Source organism: Oncorhynchus nerka, linkage group LG16 (assembly GCF_034236695.1).
Source record: "Oncorhynchus nerka isolate Pitt River linkage group LG16, Oner_Uvic_2.0, whole genome shotgun sequence".
In the NCBI taxonomy this organism is placed as follows: domain Eukaryota; kingdom Metazoa; phylum Chordata; class Actinopteri; order Salmoniformes; family Salmonidae; genus Oncorhynchus; species Oncorhynchus nerka.
The window spans coordinates 6,918,006-6,939,561 of record NC_088411.1 but is presented as its reverse complement, the minus strand read 5'-3'; the positions used below and the strand labels follow the sequence as shown (position 1 = coordinate 6,939,561).

The following is a 21,556-nucleotide window of genomic DNA, read 5'->3' as shown; positions in this document are numbered from 1 at the left end:
CTCAGTTTGGCCATGCAGCCAGCTCTAGGAAGAGACTTGGTGTCTCCAAACTTCTTTCATTTAAGAATGATGGAGGCAACTGTGTTCTTGGGGACCAGAATAATTTTTTGTACCCTTCCCCAGATCTGTGCCTTAACAATACTGTCTCGGAGCTCTATGGACAATTCCTTCGACTTCATGGTTGGGTTTTTGCTCTGACATGCACTGTCAAATGTGGGACCTTATATAGACAGGTGTGTGCCTTTTCCAAATCATGTCCAATCAATTGAATTTACCACAGGTGGACTCCAATCAAGTTGTAGAAACATCTCAAGGATGATCAATGGAAGCAGGATGCACCTGAGCTGAAATTCAAGTCTCATAGCAAAGGGTCTGAATACTTATGTAAATAAGGCATTTCTGTTTTATACATTAGCAAAATACTCTAAAACCCTGTTTTCGCTTTGTCATTATGGGGTATTATGTGTAGATTGATGAGGAAAATGTTTTATTGAATATATTTTAGAATAGACTGACAAGTTTCAGCAGAAAGTTATTTGTTTCTGGCCATTTTGAGCCTGTAATCAAACCCAAACGCTGATGCTCCAGATACTCAACTAGTCTAAAGAAGGCCAGTTTTATTGCTTCTTTAAATCAGGACAACAGTTTTCAGTTGTGCTAACATAATTGCAAAAGGGTTTTCTAATGTCAATTTCCCTTTTAAAATTATCAACTTGGATTACCTAACACACAACGTGCCATTGGAACACAGGAGTGATGGTTGCTGATAATGGGCCTCTTTACACCTATGTAGATATTCAACTAAAAATCAGCCGTTTCCAGCTACAATAGTCAATTACAACATTAAACAATGTCTACACTGTATGTCTGATCAATTCAATGTTATTTTAATGGACAAATAATGTGCTTTTCTTTCAAAAACAAGAACATTTCTAAGTGACCCCAAACTTTTGAACAGTAGTGTATATTTCCCTCTGTCTGTAAATGTACAATCTGCCACAGTCGGTGTGTGCTAAGTTAAGGGTCTTGAATTCGAGTGATAGTGCTTCACGTTGAGTCTGTCATTCTAAATTTGGGTTGAATAAGTTATCAATAGTTCTAACGATGATTCGGAAAGGCTAGGAGAGAGAGAGAGCACAAAGTGAGGGGAGGGTGCAGTGCTCCAATCTATGGAGTCTAGAGAGGGTTTCCTCCCAGGACAGTAGGGGTTTTGTTTTACCATATATCATCATAATCTTGTTAAAGCGCATCAATACATATGGCTTTCTGGGTGATACAGTACAGTTAATTAAGGCTTGTAGTCTGCGTCTTGCTTTGACACCCGAGGATGAGCATAAGGTTTTTATTCTAAGATAAATTAAACTGTTCAATTATATTGAACTCCCAACCAGTCACGTTGTGCAGCCCCATTATTGGCTATTAGCAGGACAATAGACTCTTACCAACACCTCTCTGTATTTTGATACTTTGTGCAAGGCAATTGATTAGAACTAAAAACTTTGTGTATGGGGTCTCCCGAGTGGCGCTGCGGTCTAAGACACTGCATCGCAGTGCAAACGGCGTTGCTACAGATGCTGGTTCGATACCGTGCCGGCCACGACCGGGACACCCATGAGGTGACGTACAATTGGCCCAGCGTCATCCGGTTTAGGGGAGGGTTTTGGCTGGCCAGGATGTCTTTGAAAACAAAATGATCTCCAAAATATCGTAATTTTTTTAAATAAACAATTTAGAATCCTCTAAATGTAATTATTTGCAGAGAGCCATATAGATTGCAAAATAGTTAAGAGATTTGATGGGACATGGTTTATGAATTGACATGAAGTTTTCCGTTCCTCCTGAACAATAGTGTAAGAATGGCTAGTTCTCGGTCTTGAGAGACACTTAAGAGACACTTGTTTTTTTGTTTCTACTTGATCAGAACAATCTGTAACTGGACTGTAGCATATTACTTACAAAAAATTACATGAGAAGCGCACATTTGTAAATCCCAAACTATAAAAATAAGGCAACGGTGGGCTTTTGGTTTCTCTCCCTCTAAAAACAGAGATAAATAATTTAAAATAACAAACTGGCTTTAATTGACAAATTAGTAAGAATGTCTCACCCCATGTTCAAGAATGTCCTTTTTCTTGCTCACTTTCGGAAAAACAAAATAATCTCCAAAATATCATTATTTTTAAATAAATTTAAAATTGTATAAAAACTCCTTAGATATTCTCACATATCAGATTTGCCCTAACGAAAAATGCCCCTTAGATATTAATTTAGAATCCTCCAATCCTCTAAATTTAATTATTGGCGGAGAGTCACATCATTGAACTTTTTTTTTTTTTGATTTACTGTAGGCGACATGAGTCTCACTAGTGTTGAGTAATGTGCTGTTAAGTGGTGTAGGTCTTTTTAAAAATTAAATAAGCATATTGAAGTTAGAGGCAATAGGATTTCAAGCATTTGTCTACTCGCGTGTGGTCAACTATTTCAGCACCGTTTCCCGCTGCTCTGAGACAAGCATGGGGACTGGTCTTGATAAATCAATGAGATTCTTATTTTCACTGAATCTCTGTTTGGGTATTGGTTAGACTACAATTAGGGTGTGGAAATGGTCTTAGTACTGTAGCCTAGCCCCGACCGTCACGTTGTACAGTGTCATATTTTCCTAACGGAGTGTCTGGTTTCCTAACGAAACCGTCTGGTTTCAGTCACTGATAAGGGTAGGACAGCCGTGAGTTAGGAAGCAGTGAGAAATGGGGGCCGAGGTCCATGTCAAATTAAGTGAGAAGGACCAGTCACCACTTCAGTTCCTGCCTAGCAACAGAGATGTATTGAGTTGCAAGGAGTGGACTCTGCCTAGGAGGAGGGTATAAATATATGTGCTTGTGTAAACACATCTTTGTCTTTTCAGCTGTTTGACCCAGTGGGTGAATAAACTTGGTTTGAGTTTTGACTAGTTGTCCGTTAGGTTCTGACAAACACCGTGAAAAACTAACAATTGTTTAAGGACAATATTTTTTTTTTAAAGGAAATAAATAAAATTGCAGATTGCCAAATTGTCCAGAGCTGCATATCGTATGTCCCGATTTTGCACATCAGTACCATTCTCTCACTCCTTACGCGCTGTGCTGCCTTAGGAGAAGGAGAGAGCGAGAGAGGTGCCTTGAGCTACTGTTGATTGCAAAGATGGAGGACTTCTTCATTGAAATAAAATGAAAGTTGGAGAGTATGCAAATAGTGAAAAGCCTACAAGTGGAATGTCCTCCGTATGAACAAGTTTTAATATTGCAGTGTATAAAGATAAGAACGTTGGCACGGCCAAATGCAGGCTACTGTGCAGCTCACTATTCAGGTAGGATGCAAGTTAGGAACTTAATTTACAATTTTCTTTCATATATAATAATCGGATCATTGTTATAATAATAAAACAAATTATTTTAAATATGAAAAAAAAAAGTTCCCAAATTGCATCCACCTCCTAGCGATTTGCACAGTAGCCTTGTATCCTTGTTATTGTAGGCCTGTTCACTTAAAAAAATATATGTTGACCTTTATTTAACTAGACAAGTCAGTTAACCTCTTCAGTCGACCCTCTACTTTTTTGAACATTCTGTTAAAAATCGCGCAACATTTCAGCGCCCTGCTACTCATGCCAGGAATATAGTATATGCATTTGCTTAGTCTGTGTGGATAGAAAACACTCAGACGTTTAAAAAACTGGTTAAATCACTGCTGTGGCTTTACCAGAACGGCATTTACATCGAAAAGCACAGGAAAAACTGATCACTGAAAATGGGGAAAATATATCCATGCGCTACTTGAACCCATTGATAAACGTGAACCACAATTAATTGACTGAGGTTGCAGTACCTACAGCTTCCACAGGGTGTCTAGAGTCTTGTCATTTCCCTTCGAGTTTTTTCTTGGTCAAACACATACAGGACACCGTATCTAATCCGGTCTAGGACCGGATATTTTCGTTGAGTTTCTAGCCGGACATTTTTCCAGACGGACAGCTAATGATCTTTACATCGCCTCCTGATTAATTTTATCGCTTATTAACGTTTACTAATACCTAAAGTTGCATTACAAACGTATTTCGAAGTGTTTTGTGAAAGTTTATCGTCGACTTTTTGAATTTAAAAAAATTACGTTACGTTTTGAAACAATGTTTTTTTCGTTTATCACACAGTCTACATATAACGATATCTAGGCTTTATATGGACCGATTTAATCGAAATAAAGACCCAAATAGTGTTTATGGGACATCTAGGAGTGCCAACAAAGAAGATGGTGAAAGGTAATGAATGTTTTCTATTTTATTGTGCGGTTTGTGTAACGCCGAAATGCTAATTATTTTGTTTACGTCCCCTGTGGGTCTTTTGGGGTGTTGCATGCTATCAGATAATAGCTTCTCATGCTTTCGCCGAAAAGCATTTTAAAAATCTGACTTGTTGCCTGGATTCACAACGAGTGTAGCTTTAATTCGATACCCTGCATGTGTATTTTAATGAACTTTTGAGTTTTAACTAATACTATTAGCATTTAGCGTAGCGCATTTGCATTTCCAGAGCTCTAGTTGGGACGCAAGCGTCCCGAGTAGAAGCAACAGGTTAAGAACAAATTCTTATTCACAATGACGACCTACACCGGCCAAACCTGGACGACGCTGGGCCAATTGTGCGCCGCCCTATGGGACTCCCAATCGCTGCCAGTTGTGATACAGCCTGGATTCGAACCAGGGTGTCTAATGACACCTCTAGCACTGAGATGCAGTGCCTTGGACCACAGCGCCACTCGGGAGCCCTTTATTAATCAAGTTCCAGTTCTTTAAAGATGCTAAATGTGTTTTGTTTCATTCTCTTAATAATTTTTTTGTTGGCTAAATGGTAGCGGCACTAGCATTTCTTGATAATTGCTGCAATATCGCCTGTTCAAAACTTTGTGAAGGTTTAAACCAGTTCCCAAGTGTTGTGTTTCATTCTGTTGAGCCATTTTCTTTGGCCAAATGAAGTCCAACTGTAATGTTGTATTTGTCACAATATACCATCCTGTTTGTATTTTTCCTATAAGTAATGTTTTGACATTACCCTAATAAAGTTCAGAAACTTTAGTGAAGGTATGGTGTGGTTATTAGCCTATTATACTGCAGGCCTATGATATGAAGGCAGTACTCACTGGCGCTCCAATTGACTGACAATTGAACTTGAGTTGAGGAAGAATGTTTTAGTGCTACCAGAGTTACTTCTATAATCTAACATTATAATGCTTATCTTTATAAAAAATATTCATATTGAAAATGAATGAATTAGTCTATGCCTATTTCCGTTTAGCAGTAGCCTATCTGACAAGGATAAAGAAATGCATGTCGGTGTCGTAGCATGCCGCCGGCATATCTCCATCTCTTGCTCTCTGGGCTAGGCCTAAAGCTTCTCTTCCTTTATATTTAGTTTTTAAACATTAATATCATATAGTGTACGCCTAAGTCTATGCATGCAATGCCCTGATGCATTTAGTGCTCAAATCCCCGACAGCTGAACCAGGACATGGACTTTTATTGTTTTAGGAAAGTAAAAACCAATAAAACAATAGTCTATAAAAGTTTAACATATGTTACACATCGAAACAAAAACTTATTTTTGTATTTTGTTATAGGCCATTAATTATTATTTTTGGCCAATAACCCTTATTTATTGACGGTGCTGGCTGTGTGGGTGGATCCCCTAATGGGTTACGCACCCAATGCATAATAAAAATGTCAATTTTTTAGGAACACAAGCTGACAAGCTCTATTTAACTTCAAGTTACTTCTAGGGATGCTTATTTTTGTCATATTTTTTTTTAAGGACAACTGAGTTCCAAACTCGTGTGCTTTTTTTGTCGATAGAATAGTTGTATTTACAAGGTTTGGCTGCACTTCCTTTCGCAACACACTATCACAATAAATATAATTGTACATTTCACAGGAAGAAAAACAATATCTCACCTGGGCCGCAAACGGTGAAAAGTACCTGGAGCCAAGCTGTGAGCTATTGGTTCAGTTGAAATCTGGCCCGTTTTAGTAACTCTGAATAGCATATCGTGCCGTTTGACTTCTGTTAAGGCCATTTCCAATAAAACGTATTTGATCACGTTTGTAATTAAATGATGCAGAATGTGTTACCAGACATAATCACTGCCACCTGGTCAGGTTAGCATAAGGCTAAATGAGCCAGGTTATGTAATGGGAACAGCTAATATGTAGCATTTTATCATGTGCAAACACGTCCAATGACTGTGATTGGTTGATGCGCATTTTGAGATGAAAAAAAAAGTACCTAATGTTCGCAACACAGTGGTTTTGAATCTGTTGTATTTAATTTGGTACTTAGTCACCCCAAGTTGGATCAATTTAAATCCATTCTAAGCGGAGACCTACCAGTAAGTTGGTTCTAGACTTACCTGCAGTCCCAAGGGCCAAGTCCCAGGGTGAGCTGATAGGCTGCTGGGGTCCCATGGCCCCTCCCTCCATGTCTGTGCCTTGAAATCCCACTCCTGCCAGGGTGCTGACCTGTCCCTCTAACAAGTCAATCTGAGAGCGAGAGTGAGCGAGAGATTGGACAGTAATAAAGATTAAAGAGTCTGAGGAGGTTCTATTTGGAAGTATTGGTCTTTTGACCAATCAGATCAGATCTTTTGCCAATAAAAAGGCAAAAGGACATTATTGGGCACCCTCTTTCTTACCTTTCTGATCAGATGGTTTTCAGTGTCGGCCACAAAGACAATATCTCCTTTGATGACAATCCCCTGTGGGGAGCAGAAGGTTGCTTCGTCGAGATTACCGTCTTTCCTACCACTCTCAGGCCCTGTGACATCACAGGATGACAGGTATGGAAGACTTCATTTGGGGTGCATGTCAATAGTCTAAAGAGGCCTTTTAAGTTAGTATTTTCTTCATTTGCATTGACATGTCAAAGACAGGTTGGAGTACAGACCCTTGCCTCCTAGCTAACAGACTATACATACCATTACATTTCTATACAAACACAGCATCTGGATAAACTTGCGCTGCCATCACATCTTTCATTAGGTAGCAGTCTCTAATAAAACACAAGGTTAACAAAATTGAATATTACCAATAAATAGACAAATGGCATTTACGCGTAAATGACCTATGAGGACCAACCTCTCCGTCACACTTGTGGGGGTAGTACATCAAAACACCACCGCTTTCCACAGTGAGGTCACTTTAGTTTGCAGCCCAAACGGTTCAGACGCTAAAAACAGAAGATGGCACATCGACGGTACCGACTTCAAACTAGTTCACTGCCACTTGTGGGAGTTGTGGAGCAATTCTTTTTGAGAACACTGATTTTCAGGATGTCTCATGGTCTGATTAACACCGCTCTAGCTGCATCTGACACACCGGTGCGTCAATCGACTCTAGGGGGTTAACAATTCTTTAACACTGCTCCATTTCTGATTCCTGATGTCAAAGCAGGGGTTAAGGTGTTGTTGGACATAAAAATCCCCTAATAGGTTTGCTACATAAATATGTCTAAGATTCTTCTGACACCCCACCCTTCAACTGGGTCAGAAAATACAGCATGTTCTATTCCCCACGGGTATATTTGGATTTCTCACCACAAGCTCTGTCAAGCCTTGAGGCGATCATAGAATTAGAATGTGTAAAACGGGCATCCCCATTCATCTGATTTATTTTGAGGCGATGCTCATCCAGCCCTTACCTCCTATAGAGTAAAGCACCAGCCCAATGCTGGACACCACAAGTACCCGATGATGGCCCGTATCTGCTATAGCCAGTCTCTTCCTACTGGAATCCACTGCTACCTTCCCAGGAAACGAAAGAAGCGATGGGGGCAGAGAGTCCCTGTAAAGCTTGGTCCCCACAAGGTGGTCACTGAGCAGGACCTGGTCCCTGTAGTGTCGAAGGGAGGTGTTGGTGAAGAGCGCTAGGCGTTCACGGTGGCCCTCTCCCACCAGCGAGAAGAGCAGGTTGCCCCTGGGCCCAATGAGCACCAGGGTGGGCCAACAGGCCACCTCCAGCTCATGCCACAGCCGAGCGTCTCCATCGTTCACCACCGGGTGGGTAATGTTGTAGCGGAGCACAGCGCTCTGCACGTTCTGCAGCACCTTGAACAGGAGGTCAAATCCATTCCACTTAGTAAAACATTTTATGGTTAACTTGAATTATAATATTACTTGCTGTTTCCATACACACACAGACTTTGGATTTGTTTACCTACTTAGCTACTACCTCCAACAACTAACATTTCAATGTTATGCAAATAACATATTTCTACCATTCACTTATTGTTTTTGTTCAGTGCCAATGTGAGCAAATAGTACTTGTGACTATGCACACACACCCAGAGTGTGGATTGCAATTTGGCCTGGTCCTGTTCCAGAGTAGTTTTGAGTCAAAGAATTTTTACCATGACTTAAATGGTGTGTAAACTATCCCTTTAATAATGGAGAAGCTGTGTTGCAATATTAATGAAGAATGTAATTATTAAGATCACATATCTTCAAATAAAACATGACAATGGCTTACCTTTTCGTTGGGGAACTTGGCAGAGTGGACACCCACGATAACAAGCCCATCTTAAAAAAGAAAAACAGATGGAAAGAGAGAATTTGAAAGAGGGAAAATAAGTCATGAACAATTATATCCCTTTTATACCCAAACTAAATCCCGATATCTTTACCATACAGTCTCCTTTATACCGCCTTTTCTTTATATGTGAAAGGTGTAGCCAGGAACAAACGCGGTAGATTAAATTCCGCCAACGGCTCTGAAAACCGAGCCTTAAAAACATTTCTAGGCTTTGGGACGACGCTCAATTGTGAGGCAAATACAAAGCAATTACAAAGCTATTTTCAGCAAACTTACCGTGTAAATATTTGTATGGACGTAACAAGATTCAACAACTGAGACAAACTGAACAAGTTCCACAGACATGTGACGAATATAAATGGAATAATGTGTCCCTGAACAAAGGGGGAGGTCAAAATCAAAAGTAACAGTCGGTATCTGGTGTGGCCCCCAGCTGCATTAAGTACTGCAGTGCATCTCCTCCTCATGGACTGCACCAGATTCTCCAGCCCTTGCTGTGAGATCTTATCCCACTCTTCCACCATGGCACCTGCAAGTTCCGGGACGTTTCTGGGGGGAATGGCCCGAGCCCTCACCCTCCGATCCAACAGGTCCCAGACGTGCTCAATGTGATTGAGATCCGGGCTCTTTGCTGGCCGTGGCAGAACACTGACATTCCTGTCTTGCAGGAAATCACACACAGAACGAGCAGTATGGCTGGTGACATTGTCATGCTGGAGGGTCATGTCAGGATGAGCCTGCAGGAAGGGTACCACATGGGGGAGGATGTCTTCCCTGTAACGCACAGCGTTGAGATTGCCTGCAATGACAACAAGCTCAGTCCAATGATGCTGTGACACACCGCCACAGACCATGAGGGACCCTCCACCTCCAAATCGATCCCGCTCCAGAGTACAGGCCTCGGTGTAACGTTCATTCCTTTGATGAAACGCAAATCCGTCCATCACCCTGGTGAGACAAAATCGCGACTCTTCAGTGAAGAGCAATTTTTGCCAGTCCCATCTGGTCCAGTGACGGTGGGTTTATGCCCATAGGCGACGTTGTTGCCGGTGATGTCTGGTGAGGACCTGCCTTACAATAGGCCGGATAGTCTGAGCACTGATGGAGGGATTGTGCGTTCCTGGTGTAACTCGGGCAGTTGTTGCCATCCTGTACCTGTCCCGCAGGTGTGATGTTCGGATGTACCATTCCTGTGCAGGTGTTGTAACACGTGGTCTGTCGCTGCAAGGACGATCAGCTGTCCGTCCTGTCGTCGCTGAGTTTATGTAGTTCTGTCCTTGAGCTGTCTATTAATGTTCACTATTATGTCATGTTTAGTCAACTGTCTGCTGTTGCTATTACAAAACTTAGATGGCGAGGCCATTTGTTAGTAAGCGATCTATCGTAATTTCCGGACTATAAGCCACTACTTTTTTCCCACGCTTTGAACCTCGTGGCTTATACAATGGCGCGGCTAATTTATGGATTTTTCCTGCTTTCACAAGATTCATGCCGCCAAAAAACTGAGCACCGTCACATAATGTGGCGTAAATCGAGCGTGCTCAAACTTCATCATTCTGATTACGGTAGTCATTTTGTCACCCTCATCATGGCAAAGACACGGAGAAATGCATATCATGCAGCTTTCAAGTTGAAGGTGATCGATCTGGCTGTTGGAAAAGGAAATAGAGCTGCTGCACGGGAGCTTGGCCTTAATGAGTCGATGACAAGACGTTGGAAAGAGCAGCGTGAGGAACTGACTCAGTGCAAAAAGACAACAAAAGCTTTCAGAGGGAAGAAAAGCAGATGGCCCAAACTAGAAAATGAGCTTGAAGACTGGGTCAACACACAGAGAGCAGACGGCCGAGGTGTTTCAACTGTGCAGAGCCGACTGAAAGCAAAAACAAATCGCCACCGCAATGAGGTTTGATGATTTTAGAGGTGGACCATCGTGGTGTCTAAGATTTATGATACGTAAAGGCCTGTCCATCAGGGTACAGACGAGTCTGTGTCAGCAGCTCCCTCCCGACTACGAGGAAAAAGTTTCAAACTTCCGCAAATTCACTGATGCAAAGATAGCGGAGCATTCCATCGGCCCGCACGACATCATAAATATGGATGAGGTTCCTCTGACGTTTGACCTGCCTCTCACTCGGACTGTCAACAGGAAAGGCGTATCATCCGTCACGCTGAAAACAACTGGGCATGAAAAAACGCACTTCACCTGTGTTCTGAGCTGCACGGCATCGGGAGAAAAGCTTCCACCGATGTTGATTTTTAAACGCATGACGATGCCAAAAGAAAAATTCCCGAGAGGAATTGTTGTGAAAGTCAACAAGAAAGGATGGATGACGGAAGGCCTAATGCATGAATGGCATACGGAGTGTTACGGCAAGCGACCGGGGGGATTCTTTCACAAGAACAAGGCATTGCTCGTGTTAGACAGCAGGAGGTCCCACATAACAGATTCTGTGAAAGAAGCCATCAAGAGGAGAAACTAAATTCCAGCTGTGATTCCTGGGGGCACAACAAAGTATTTGCAGCCACTCGACATCAGTGTAAATCGTGCATTTAAGGTGGCGCTCAGTGTTCAGTGGGAGGCTTGGATGACAAGTGGGGAGAAATTCTTCACTAAAACGGGCCACATGCGAAGAGCAACTTATGGTCAAGTCTGCCAGTGGGTCCTGACAGCGTGGAGCATTGTCAAAAAATCCATTGTCATCAACGAGTTTCGAAAGGCTGGACTGCTGCGTGTTGAAGAGGGCAGCATGAGCTCAGCGGGGAATTTGCCTCCGGATGAAAGTGACGAGAGCGACAATGAAAACGATCCAACATCGGATGAAGCAATTCTGAGGCTATTCAACTCCGACACCGAAGGAGATGACTTCAATGGTTTCAGTGCACAGGAGGAGGAAGATAATGACCAATGACATTCTTGGTAGGCTACTGTTTACTGCTATTTTTTTTATTTTTGTTTAAAAGCCTATATATTTTTGTTACAAGCCGTGTTTCGTTAAAGCCTATTTATTTTTGTTACAAGCCGTGTTTCGTTAAAGCCTATTTATTTTTGTTACAAGCCGTGTTTCGTTAAAGCCTATTTATTTTTGTTACAAGCCGTGTTTCGTTTAAAAGCCTATTTATTTTTGTTACAAGCCGTGTTTCGTTAAAGCCTATTTATTTTTGTTACAAGCCGTGTTTCTTTTAAAAGCCTATTTATTTTTGTTACAAGCCGTGTTTCTTTTAAAAGCCTATTTATTTTTGTAACAAGCCGTGTTTCGTTTAAAAGCCTATTTATTTTTGTTATAAGCCGTGTTTCGTTTAAAGGCTGTGTAAAGTTCATTTGTTTCAATGTACCGGTAGGCACCTGCGGCTTATATACATGTGCAGCTTATTTATGTACAAAATACCATTTTATTTTTATTCAGTGGGTGCGGCTTATATTCAGGTGTGCTTAATAGTCCAGAAATTACGGTATGTGCATAATATCTAACAAGCAGAGAGAGGGTAGGAAAAAGATTAAACATGGATCTGCATACTTTTTTTGACCAAAAAAAGCGACATTTGATTTCTACACACAGAGTCTACTCTACACAGTCTACGCAACGGATCCGGTTTGTTACTTACTGCCATTGCTGATTAAACAAATATCCTGATGTGGCTCAATTTAAAAAGGGAGAATCTGCAGTTGCTACATCCATTTTTTTTTTACTTTTAAATTAATGATAAACAGTTTAGGTCCAATATATTGGCACCAATGCACGATTCACTATACATTTGAAAATTAGTTGGAATTGAAAAAAACTTTGTGTTCACACATGTATAGGTTTCATTTAGGAAAATGTACTGGACCTGAAAAATGTATAATTACAACTTATTTGATATTTACCTTCAAAGTCCAAAAAAGGCCTGGAATAAATGATAAAAAGTGTAAATTACATTTGGTTGGAGGCAAGTGGTTCTTGTTTACTGCGTAATTGATCTCACCTGTGGTAAGTTGCCTACAGGGTGAAAATAGCCATTCAACAGGTTTTGAAAACAGAACATTCTGCTCTTTTGCACTCCATTGTAAAACAACTTATTTGCTCGCTTTGAGGACAATAAAGTGCCACTGACACGGACTGCTACCAAAGCCTGTGGGCTCTCCTTCTCCGTGGCCGACGTGAGTAAAACATTTAAACGTGTTAACCCTCCCAAGGCTGCCGGCCCAGACGGCATCCCTTGTCGCGTCCTCAGAGCAGGTGCAGACCAGCTGGCGGGTGTGTTTACGGACATATTCAACCAATCCTGATCCCAGTCTGTTGTCCCCACTGCTTAGATGGCCACCATTGTTCCTGTTCCCAAGAAAGCTAAGGTACCTGAACTAAATGACTATAAATCCGTAGCACTCACTTCTGTCATCATGAAGTGCTCTGAGAGACGAGTCAAGGATCATATCACCTCCACCCTCCCATATCCACCCTCCCTAGACCCACTCCAATTTGCTTACTGCCCCAATAGATCCACTGACGATGCAATCGCCATCACACTGCCCTATCCCATCTGGACAAGAGGAATACCCATGTAAGAATGCTGTTCATTGACTACAACTCAGCATTTAACACCATAGTACCCTCCAAACTTGTCATTAAGCTCGAGACCCTGGGTCTCAACCCCGCCCTATGCAACTGGGTCCTGGAATTTGACCCCCCTAGGTGGTGAAGGTAGGAAACAACATCTCCACCCCGCTGATCCTCAACACTGGAGCCCCACAAGGATGCATTCTCAGCCCTCTCCTGTTTGTAAGTCGCTCTGGATAAGAGCGAAAGAACTCGATCATCGATAAGAACTCGATCATCAAGTTAGACGATAGTACAGTAGTAGGTCTGATTACCAACAATGATGAGACGGCCTACAGGGAGGAGGTGAGGGCCCTCGGAGTGTGGTGTCAGGAAAACAGATCAGGCCCTACACCCAAACAAGGGCACTGCGTTCATCCACCTCTGGCCTGCTCGCCTCCCTACCACTGAGGAAGTACAGTTCCCGCGCAGCCCAGTCAAAACTGTTCACTGCTCTGGCCCCCCAATGGTGGAACAAACTCCCTCACGACGCCAGGACAGCGGAGTCAATCACCACCTTCCGGAGACACCTGAAACCCCACCTCTTTCAGGAATACCTAGGATAGGATAAAGTAATCCTTCTCACCCCCCCCCCCCCCCCTTAAAAGATTTAGATGCACTATTGTAAAGTGGCTGTTCCACTGGATGTCTTAAGGTGAACGCACCAATTTGTAAGTCGCTCTGGATAAGAGCGTCTGCTAAATGACTTAAATGTAATGTAAATGTAAAACAACCCCTCACTCAACGTCAACAAAACAAAAGGAGATGACCGTGGACAACAGGAAACAGCAGAGGGAGCACCCCTCCATCTGCGTAAATGGGACCGCAGTGGAGAAGGTGGAAAGTTCCTCAGCGTACACATCACGGACAAAATGAAATGGTCCACCCACACAGACAGCGTGGTGAAGAAGGCACAACAGCACCTTGATCTCACCTCTTCAACCTCAGGAGGCTGAAGAAATTTGGCTTGCCATCTAAAACACGCTGCACCACCCTCCTGGTGATGCAGCGTGTGGTACGGCAATTGCACCACCCTCACCCCCCTGGTACGGCAATTGCACCACCCTCAATCGCAAGGCTCTCCAGAGGGTAGCGCGGTCTGCACAACGCATCACCGGGGGCAAACCACCTACCCTCCAGGACACCTACAATGCCCGATGTCACCGGAAGGCCAAAAAGATCATCAAGGACAACAACCACCTGAGCCCCTGCCTGTTCACCCCGCTATCATCCAGAAGGTGAGGTCAGTACAGGTGCATCAAAGCTGGGACCGAGACTGAAAAACAGCTTCTATCTCAAGGCCATCAATAACACAGAGAGGCTTCTGCCTACATACAGACTCAAATCTATGGCCACTTAAATAAATTGACTTAATAAAAGGTATCACTAGTCACTTTAAAATAACACCACTTTAATAATGTTTACATAGAATACAGTAAATGAGATGAGCAATGTAGGATATACCATCTACTGCATCTTGCCTATGCTGCACTCCATCGCTCATCCATATATTTATATGTACATATTCTATTCATCCCTTTACATTTGTGTGTATAAGGTAGTTGTTGTGAATTTGTTAGATTACTGTTAGATATTACTGCATAGTTGGAAGAAGAAGCACAAGCATTTTGCTACAATTGCATTAACATCTGTATACCATATGCATGTGACCAATAAAAATTGACTTGATTTAAAGTGCAAGAGTGCCAATATAATTTCACCACAAGTGTATAGCCATTGAATCTTGAAGAATATAACTTAGAAATGCCTCATGAGCTTAGTTCAACTGTCTAAACCGATAATATAAGCTTGTTTAACCCCTTTGTTTGTAAACAACGTAGTTGTAAACAAACACTGTATAGCCTCAAAACATGGTTAAAACGATAATTTTGATATCATGAAGGTTCAGTCCTTGTATCCATAGCTCAGTCTATGGATTTGAGTGGAAACATTTATCCAGCCCCATCCATCAGCTGATTACCGAAACAGTGGCTGGGTGTAATTGTGTTAGTGTTTGAACTGCATATTACGATAAGGAAGAACTAACATGTATCATGTAAGCAATTACAAATAGACAACTCTCAATTCAAAGTTCATGGTATAGGAAAAACAATCTAATTAATTTCACTGGTAACTCGAATGGGTCAAATGCACAGAAAGCTTTATCAGATTGCGGCGCATCTCAGAAGCCTCCATGAGAATTTCTTTGGAAAAAATATATAAAAATATATCCTGGAAGTAGTTTAGCGCATCCAAGATTAAATGGTAAATAACAGTTTTCCTGGTTCATTCTTAACTCAGTGTTCACAGAGTCATCACAAAGGCAGTACTTAAACAACAGGCCTTTTAAGTATCCTCACAGGGAAAGTGCTGGCCACATGTTTTGAATCATATAAATCGCAGAACTCAACCAAATCTTACATTTGTCTGTCACAAGTGACCTTATATCTTTAAGGATCATACCTTATGGATGGACCAACCCTCATTACATTTTGTGTTGTTGAATATTTTCATGAATTGATGCTTTGAAGCTTCCTTTCTGCACCTACAGCTTTTCCTATTTTTTTTAAATAAGAATAGTCAGCAACATGATTCAAGGACAAGGTCACAGAAAAATGTAATACATTTGAGATTGTTCCGGTAAATTCATGAAAGAGCAATGTGGGATAAAGCTTCTAACACAATGTCACTTCACATGTAGTCCAGACTGTCAGCCATTCTATCAGCAAGATGCTGATGAGATCTCAGTCATCCAATGACTTGTTCTTATGCTTGAGATGAATATATCCAGGGATATAGTCAGCAAAAACTCTGTAGAATGTGAAAAAAAGGCTGGGAAATGGAAGCTTCCAGGCACAGTCATTCCCAAGATCAGCGGCATCTCTGAGTAAGTTAGCTTGTTTGACTCCCTCGTATTTTTATGGCCGCCACTCACTCTGTTGCGGTTTGTGTAATTTAACCGAGATGTCAGAACCACTTTTGCACCTTACAATTCTGACGTGACTTATCCCCCGGGCATGAAACACAGGGGTTTATGTATGGAAAAGACAGACGGAAGCATATTTTTGGAATTCCATCAAACATTAAAATTCATAACCTGAGCAGCTGAAGGTAGTCCAATTATTGCATAGGCCACACAGGCCTACATACTATTTGGCTAATAAATAAATAAAATGTTATAACACAAAAATATTAAAATGGGTCGTTCTTCATGTTTTTGATCTGCATAAGAAATCGAATAAACAGAAGTAATTTATTTACTTTTTTTGTTTCTCAATCCAATGATTGACAGTCACTGTAGTGGGTCACGTGACCAGTCCAAATTGGCCAATGAGACAATCACTTCCACAACCTTATGCACTTTAACCTGTAGCCTATGCATATTATTGCATTTTGCACACATCCAGCCTATACTTTCCATTGCTTGTAATATCCATTGATTGGCCTTTATTTTTATTTTGTGTGGTTAAGCTGTGAAATGGATCTAATCCCTATATACGGAGCCAGAGATGGCTCGTTTAGAATTTTGCGACAAAAGAGACCACAGATGGAAATAATGCACTGAGCAGACTACAAGAAAGACGCAACAGACTCAGACGACAACAACAAAGATGTTTGGTGTGCTTAGGAACAATGCACATAGCAAAGTACAATCGGCCTGAAGAAGTGTCATGTGGGAAGTATGGCAGACATCACCACACGGCCAATGTGAGTAATGAGTAGAAGCGAAGGTATAACAACCTACCCACTGACGCAGTGATCTGTGTCTCCAAGGAATTCCAATAGAAATGCTGTTACAGACAGCTACAGTATGGATACAGACACCAGTCAAGAGACCATTAAATCATTCTCTATTAGATGGGGGTAGCCAGTGTAGCTTTATCAGTCAAGATAACTCTCATGCAATGAAATGACCAGCTACAGATCAAATCTCACAAGCGTGTACTTCAATCATGAAGGTGGCAGGAGAATAATTACGCACAGAAGTTGAGGGTAAAGGTCTATACAGTCGTGAGTGGCATGGAGACGCAATAATTGGGAATACTCATTGGGTGACCAAAGTGTGTCGGGGTGGTTCATCCAAGGGACAGTGACAGTGCTGAACATGACAACGGACCCAACTGGAATCATGCACGTACAAAGCCTTCATAAAGTATTCATACCCCTTGACTTATTACACATTTTGTTGTTACAGCCTGAATTCAAAATGTATTACATGTATTATTTTCTCAACCATCTACACATAATAATATGAAAACATGTTTTTAGACATTTTTGAAAATAGCTCAAGTACATAAGTATTCACACTACTGAGTCAATACTTTGTTGAAGCACCTTTGGCAGAAATTTCAGCTGTGAATATTTCTGGGTAAATCTTTTAACACCCCAGCCATCCTACAATCTAAGCAAGATGCTCTCAATCTCACACAAATTATCAAGGAACCTACCAGGTACAACCCTAAATCCGTAACCATGGGCAACCTCTTAGATATTATCCTGACCAACTTGCCCTCTAAATACACCTCTGCTTTTTTCAACTAGGATCTCAGCGATCACTGCCTCATTGCCTGCATGTGTAATGGGTCCGCGGTAAAACGACCACCCCTCATCACTGTCAAACACTCTCTGAAACACTTCAGCGAGCAGGCCTTTCTAATTGACCTGGCCAGGGTATCCTGGAAGGATATTAACCTCATCCCATCAGTAGAGGATGCCTGGTTGCTCTTCAAAAGTGCTTTCCTCTCCATCTTAAATAAGCATGCCCCATTCAAAAAAATGTAAAACCAGGTACAGATATAGCCCCTAGTTCACCCCAGACTTGACTGCCCTTGACCAGCACAAAAACATCCTGTGGCGTTCTGCATTAGTGTCGAATAGCACCCGCGATGTGCAACTTTTCAGGGAAGTCAGGAACCAATATACTCAGTCAGTCAGGAAAGCAAAGGCTAACTTTTTCAAACAGAAATTTGCTTCCTGTATCACTAATTCAAAAAGTTTTGGGACACTAAAGTCCATGGAGAACAAGAGCACCTCCTCCCAGCTGCCCACTGCACTGAGGATAGGAAACACTGTCACCACCGATAAATCTACGATAATCGATAATTTCAATAAGCATTTTTTCACAGCTGGCCATGCTTTCCACCTGGCTACCCCTACCCTGGCCAACATCTCAGCACCACCTGCAGCAACTTGTCCAAATCCCTGCACTTCTCCTTCACCCAAATCCAGACAGCTGATGTTCTGAAAGAACGGCAAAATCTGGATCCCTACAGATCACCGACCATTTCTTATCCCACCGTACCTTCTCCACTATGCAATCTGGTTTCCATGCTGGTCATGGATGCACCTCAGCCATGCTCGAGGTCCTAAACGATAAACGATAAAAGACAGTACTGTCTGGCGTCTTCATCGACCTGGCCCAGGCTTTCGACTCTTATCAATCACCGCATTCTTATCGGCAGACTCTATAGCATTGGCATCTCAAATGACTGTCTCGCCTGGTTCACCAACTACTTCTCTGATATAGTTCAGTGTGTCAAATTGGAGGGCCTATTGTCCGGACCTCTGGCATTCTCTATGGGGGTGCCACAGGGTTATATTCTCAGGCAGACTCTTTTCTCTGTATATATCAATGTTGTCGCTCTTGCTGCTGGTGATTCTCTGATCCACCTCTACACAGACGACACCATTCTGTAAACATCTGGCCCTTCTTTGGACACTGTGCTAACAAACCGCCAAACAAGCTTCAACGCCATACAACACTCCTTCCGTGGCCTCCAACTGCTTTTAAACACTAGTAAAACTAAGCGCATGCTCGACAACCGATTGCTGCCCGCACCCTCCCGCCGGACAAGCATCACTACTATGGACGGTTCTGACTTAGGTATTTGTAGTTGTCCACATATTCTAGGTGTCTGGTTAGACTGTAAACTCTCCTTCCAGACTCACATTAAGCATCTCCAATCCAAAATTAAATCTAGAATCAGCTTCCTATTTCGCAACAAAGCCTCCTTCACTCATGCCGCCAAACATACCCTCGTAAAACTGACCATCCTACCGATCCTTGACTTCGGCATTTACAAAATAGCCCCAAACACTCTTCTCGGCAAACTGGATGTAGTCTATCACAATGCCATCCTTTTTATCACCAGAGCCCCATATACTACCCACCACTGCGACCTGTATGCTCTCGTTGGCTGGCCCTCACTACATATCAGTCACCAAACCCACTGGCTCCAGGTCATCTATAAGTCTTTGCTAGGTAAAGCACCGCCTTATCTCAGCTCACTGGTCACCATAGCAACACCCACCAGTAGCACACGCTCCAGTAGGTATATTTCACTGGTCATCCCCAAAGCCAACACTTCCTTTGGCTGCCTTTCCTTCCAGTTCTCTGCTGCTAATGACTGGAACGAATTGCAGAAATCTCTGAAGCTGGAGTCTTCTATCGCCCTCTCTAACTTTAAGCATCAGCTGTCAGAGCAGCTTACTGATCACTGTGCCTGTACATAGCCCATCTGTAAAATAGCACACCTGACTACCTCATCCCCATATTATTACTTACCCTTTTGCACCCCAGTATCTCTACTTGTATCTCTACTATTTATTGCCTACCTCCCTACATTTACACACACTGTACATAGATTTTTCTAGTTATTTTCTTTTGTGTTATTGACTGTACGTTTAAAGCCACAGAAAGCCAGTAGCTATGGTGGGAAAATAGATTCCAATCCATCATGGTTTATTATTGTTTAGAAATGTATCACATTATAGCACAAGGGAGTAAGCACAACATGCTTTAGAACTTGGTCCCCCAAAAATAAACAGCCTGTTTAAAGATTCAGTGCCATTAGGAGTTGGTAGCAGTGACATTGCCTAAAAAGCTTGTAATAGCATACCGTGCAAATAGAATAATATTCTAAACTCAATATATGGGGTCATTACTGTGCATTTAAAAAAAGGGGGCAAGAACCAGTGTGTGTGTGTGTGTCCGCCAGCAGCAGATGTGAGTGCTGCAGCTGTGCCAAAACATGGCAATCTACTAACATAACTTCAGCACACCCAGTGAAAGTACTGTCATTAATGCAGTAAAGGTCTGACAATGTTTTGGACACATTTGGTACAGATGTGCTTTGTATCCTTAAGTGTCCATGTATCCAAGAACTTCGACATGTTTTAATCCTTCTTGATGTAACATGATTTGTGGATTAAAATAGTGTGTATGTGTGCGTATACCTTTCACAGAGTGCTTTTTCTCCAGCTGATGCAGGTCAGGTAGGATATGGATGCAGTTTATGCAGCAGTAAGTAAAGAAGTCCAACACCACCACTTTACCAGCAAGCTCTCTTGTGAAAGAAAGGGGGCCTTCTGTGTTCAGCCATTCGAGACCTGCAGAAAAATATGCATTATCAAACAGTATCATTACCATTTTACAGCCAATGGTATAATGACATTCAGAGGTGAGGATGCAACATTTCATACATGTCAAATATTAATCAAGAAAGAGCCTGTAGTCGCAGTGTTTGCATACTAGTCGACAGTGAGAGAATGAAAATACAGCAAACATCGTATGAGACCACATTCTACTTTAGGCTAAAATGTTGCAAGAAGAGCTATACCTATGCATGTTGCGTCATGTCAAAATATGCAGACCATTCAACACTGAAAACAAAATAAGCAGCAACAGCCTGCCGTATACAGTTGAAGTCATAAGTTTACATATACTTAGATTGGAGTCGTTAAAAATAGTTTTTCAACCACTCCACACATTTCTTGTTAACAAACTTTAGCTTTGACAAGTCGGTTAGGACATCTACTTTGTGCATGACACAAGTCATTTTTCCAACAATTGTTCACAGACAGATTATTTCACTGTATCACAATTCCAGTAGGTCAAAAGTTTACATACTAAGTTGACTGTGCCTTTAAACAGCTTGAAAAATTCCAGAAAATTATGTCATGGCTTTAGAAGCATCTGATAGGCGAATTGACATAATTTCAGTCAATTGGAGGTGTACCTGTGGATGTATTTCAAGGCCTACCTTTAAACTCAGAGCCTCTTTGCATTACATCATGACAAAATCTAAAGAAATCAGCAAAGACCTCAGAAAATAAATTGTAGACCGCCACAAGTCTGGTTCATCCTTGGGAGCAATTTCCAAACACCTGAAGGTACCACGTTCATCTGTACAAACAATAGTACACAAGTATAAACACGATGGGACATATAAACACAATGTTATACCGCTCAGGAAGGAGACGCATTCTGTCTCCTAGAGATGAACGTACTTTGGTACGAAAAGTGCAAATCAATCCCAATCCCAGAACAACAGCAAAGGACCTTGGAAAGATGCTGGAGGAAACAGGTACA

General features: G+C 41.9%; 1 protein-coding gene across 1 annotated transcript in view; it reads right to left on the bottom strand.

Moving 5' to 3' along the window:
- Positions 1-21,556, bottom strand: part of nhlrc2 (NHL repeat containing 2) — a 46,427-nt gene that overhangs the window by 22,673 nt on the left and 2,198 nt on the right. Inside the window, exons 2-6 of the mRNA XM_029684454.2 lie at positions 20,422-20,574; positions 8,549-8,598; positions 7,722-8,127; positions 6,718-6,839; positions 6,436-6,565 (exon numbers count right to left, since the gene is read on the bottom strand). Coding sequence (XP_029540314.2) covers positions 6,436-6,565; positions 6,718-6,839; positions 7,722-8,127; positions 8,549-8,598; positions 20,422-20,574 — 861 coding nt within the window. The remainder of the gene's footprint in view (positions 1-6,435; positions 6,566-6,717; positions 6,840-7,721; positions 8,128-8,548; positions 8,599-20,421; positions 20,575-21,556) is intronic.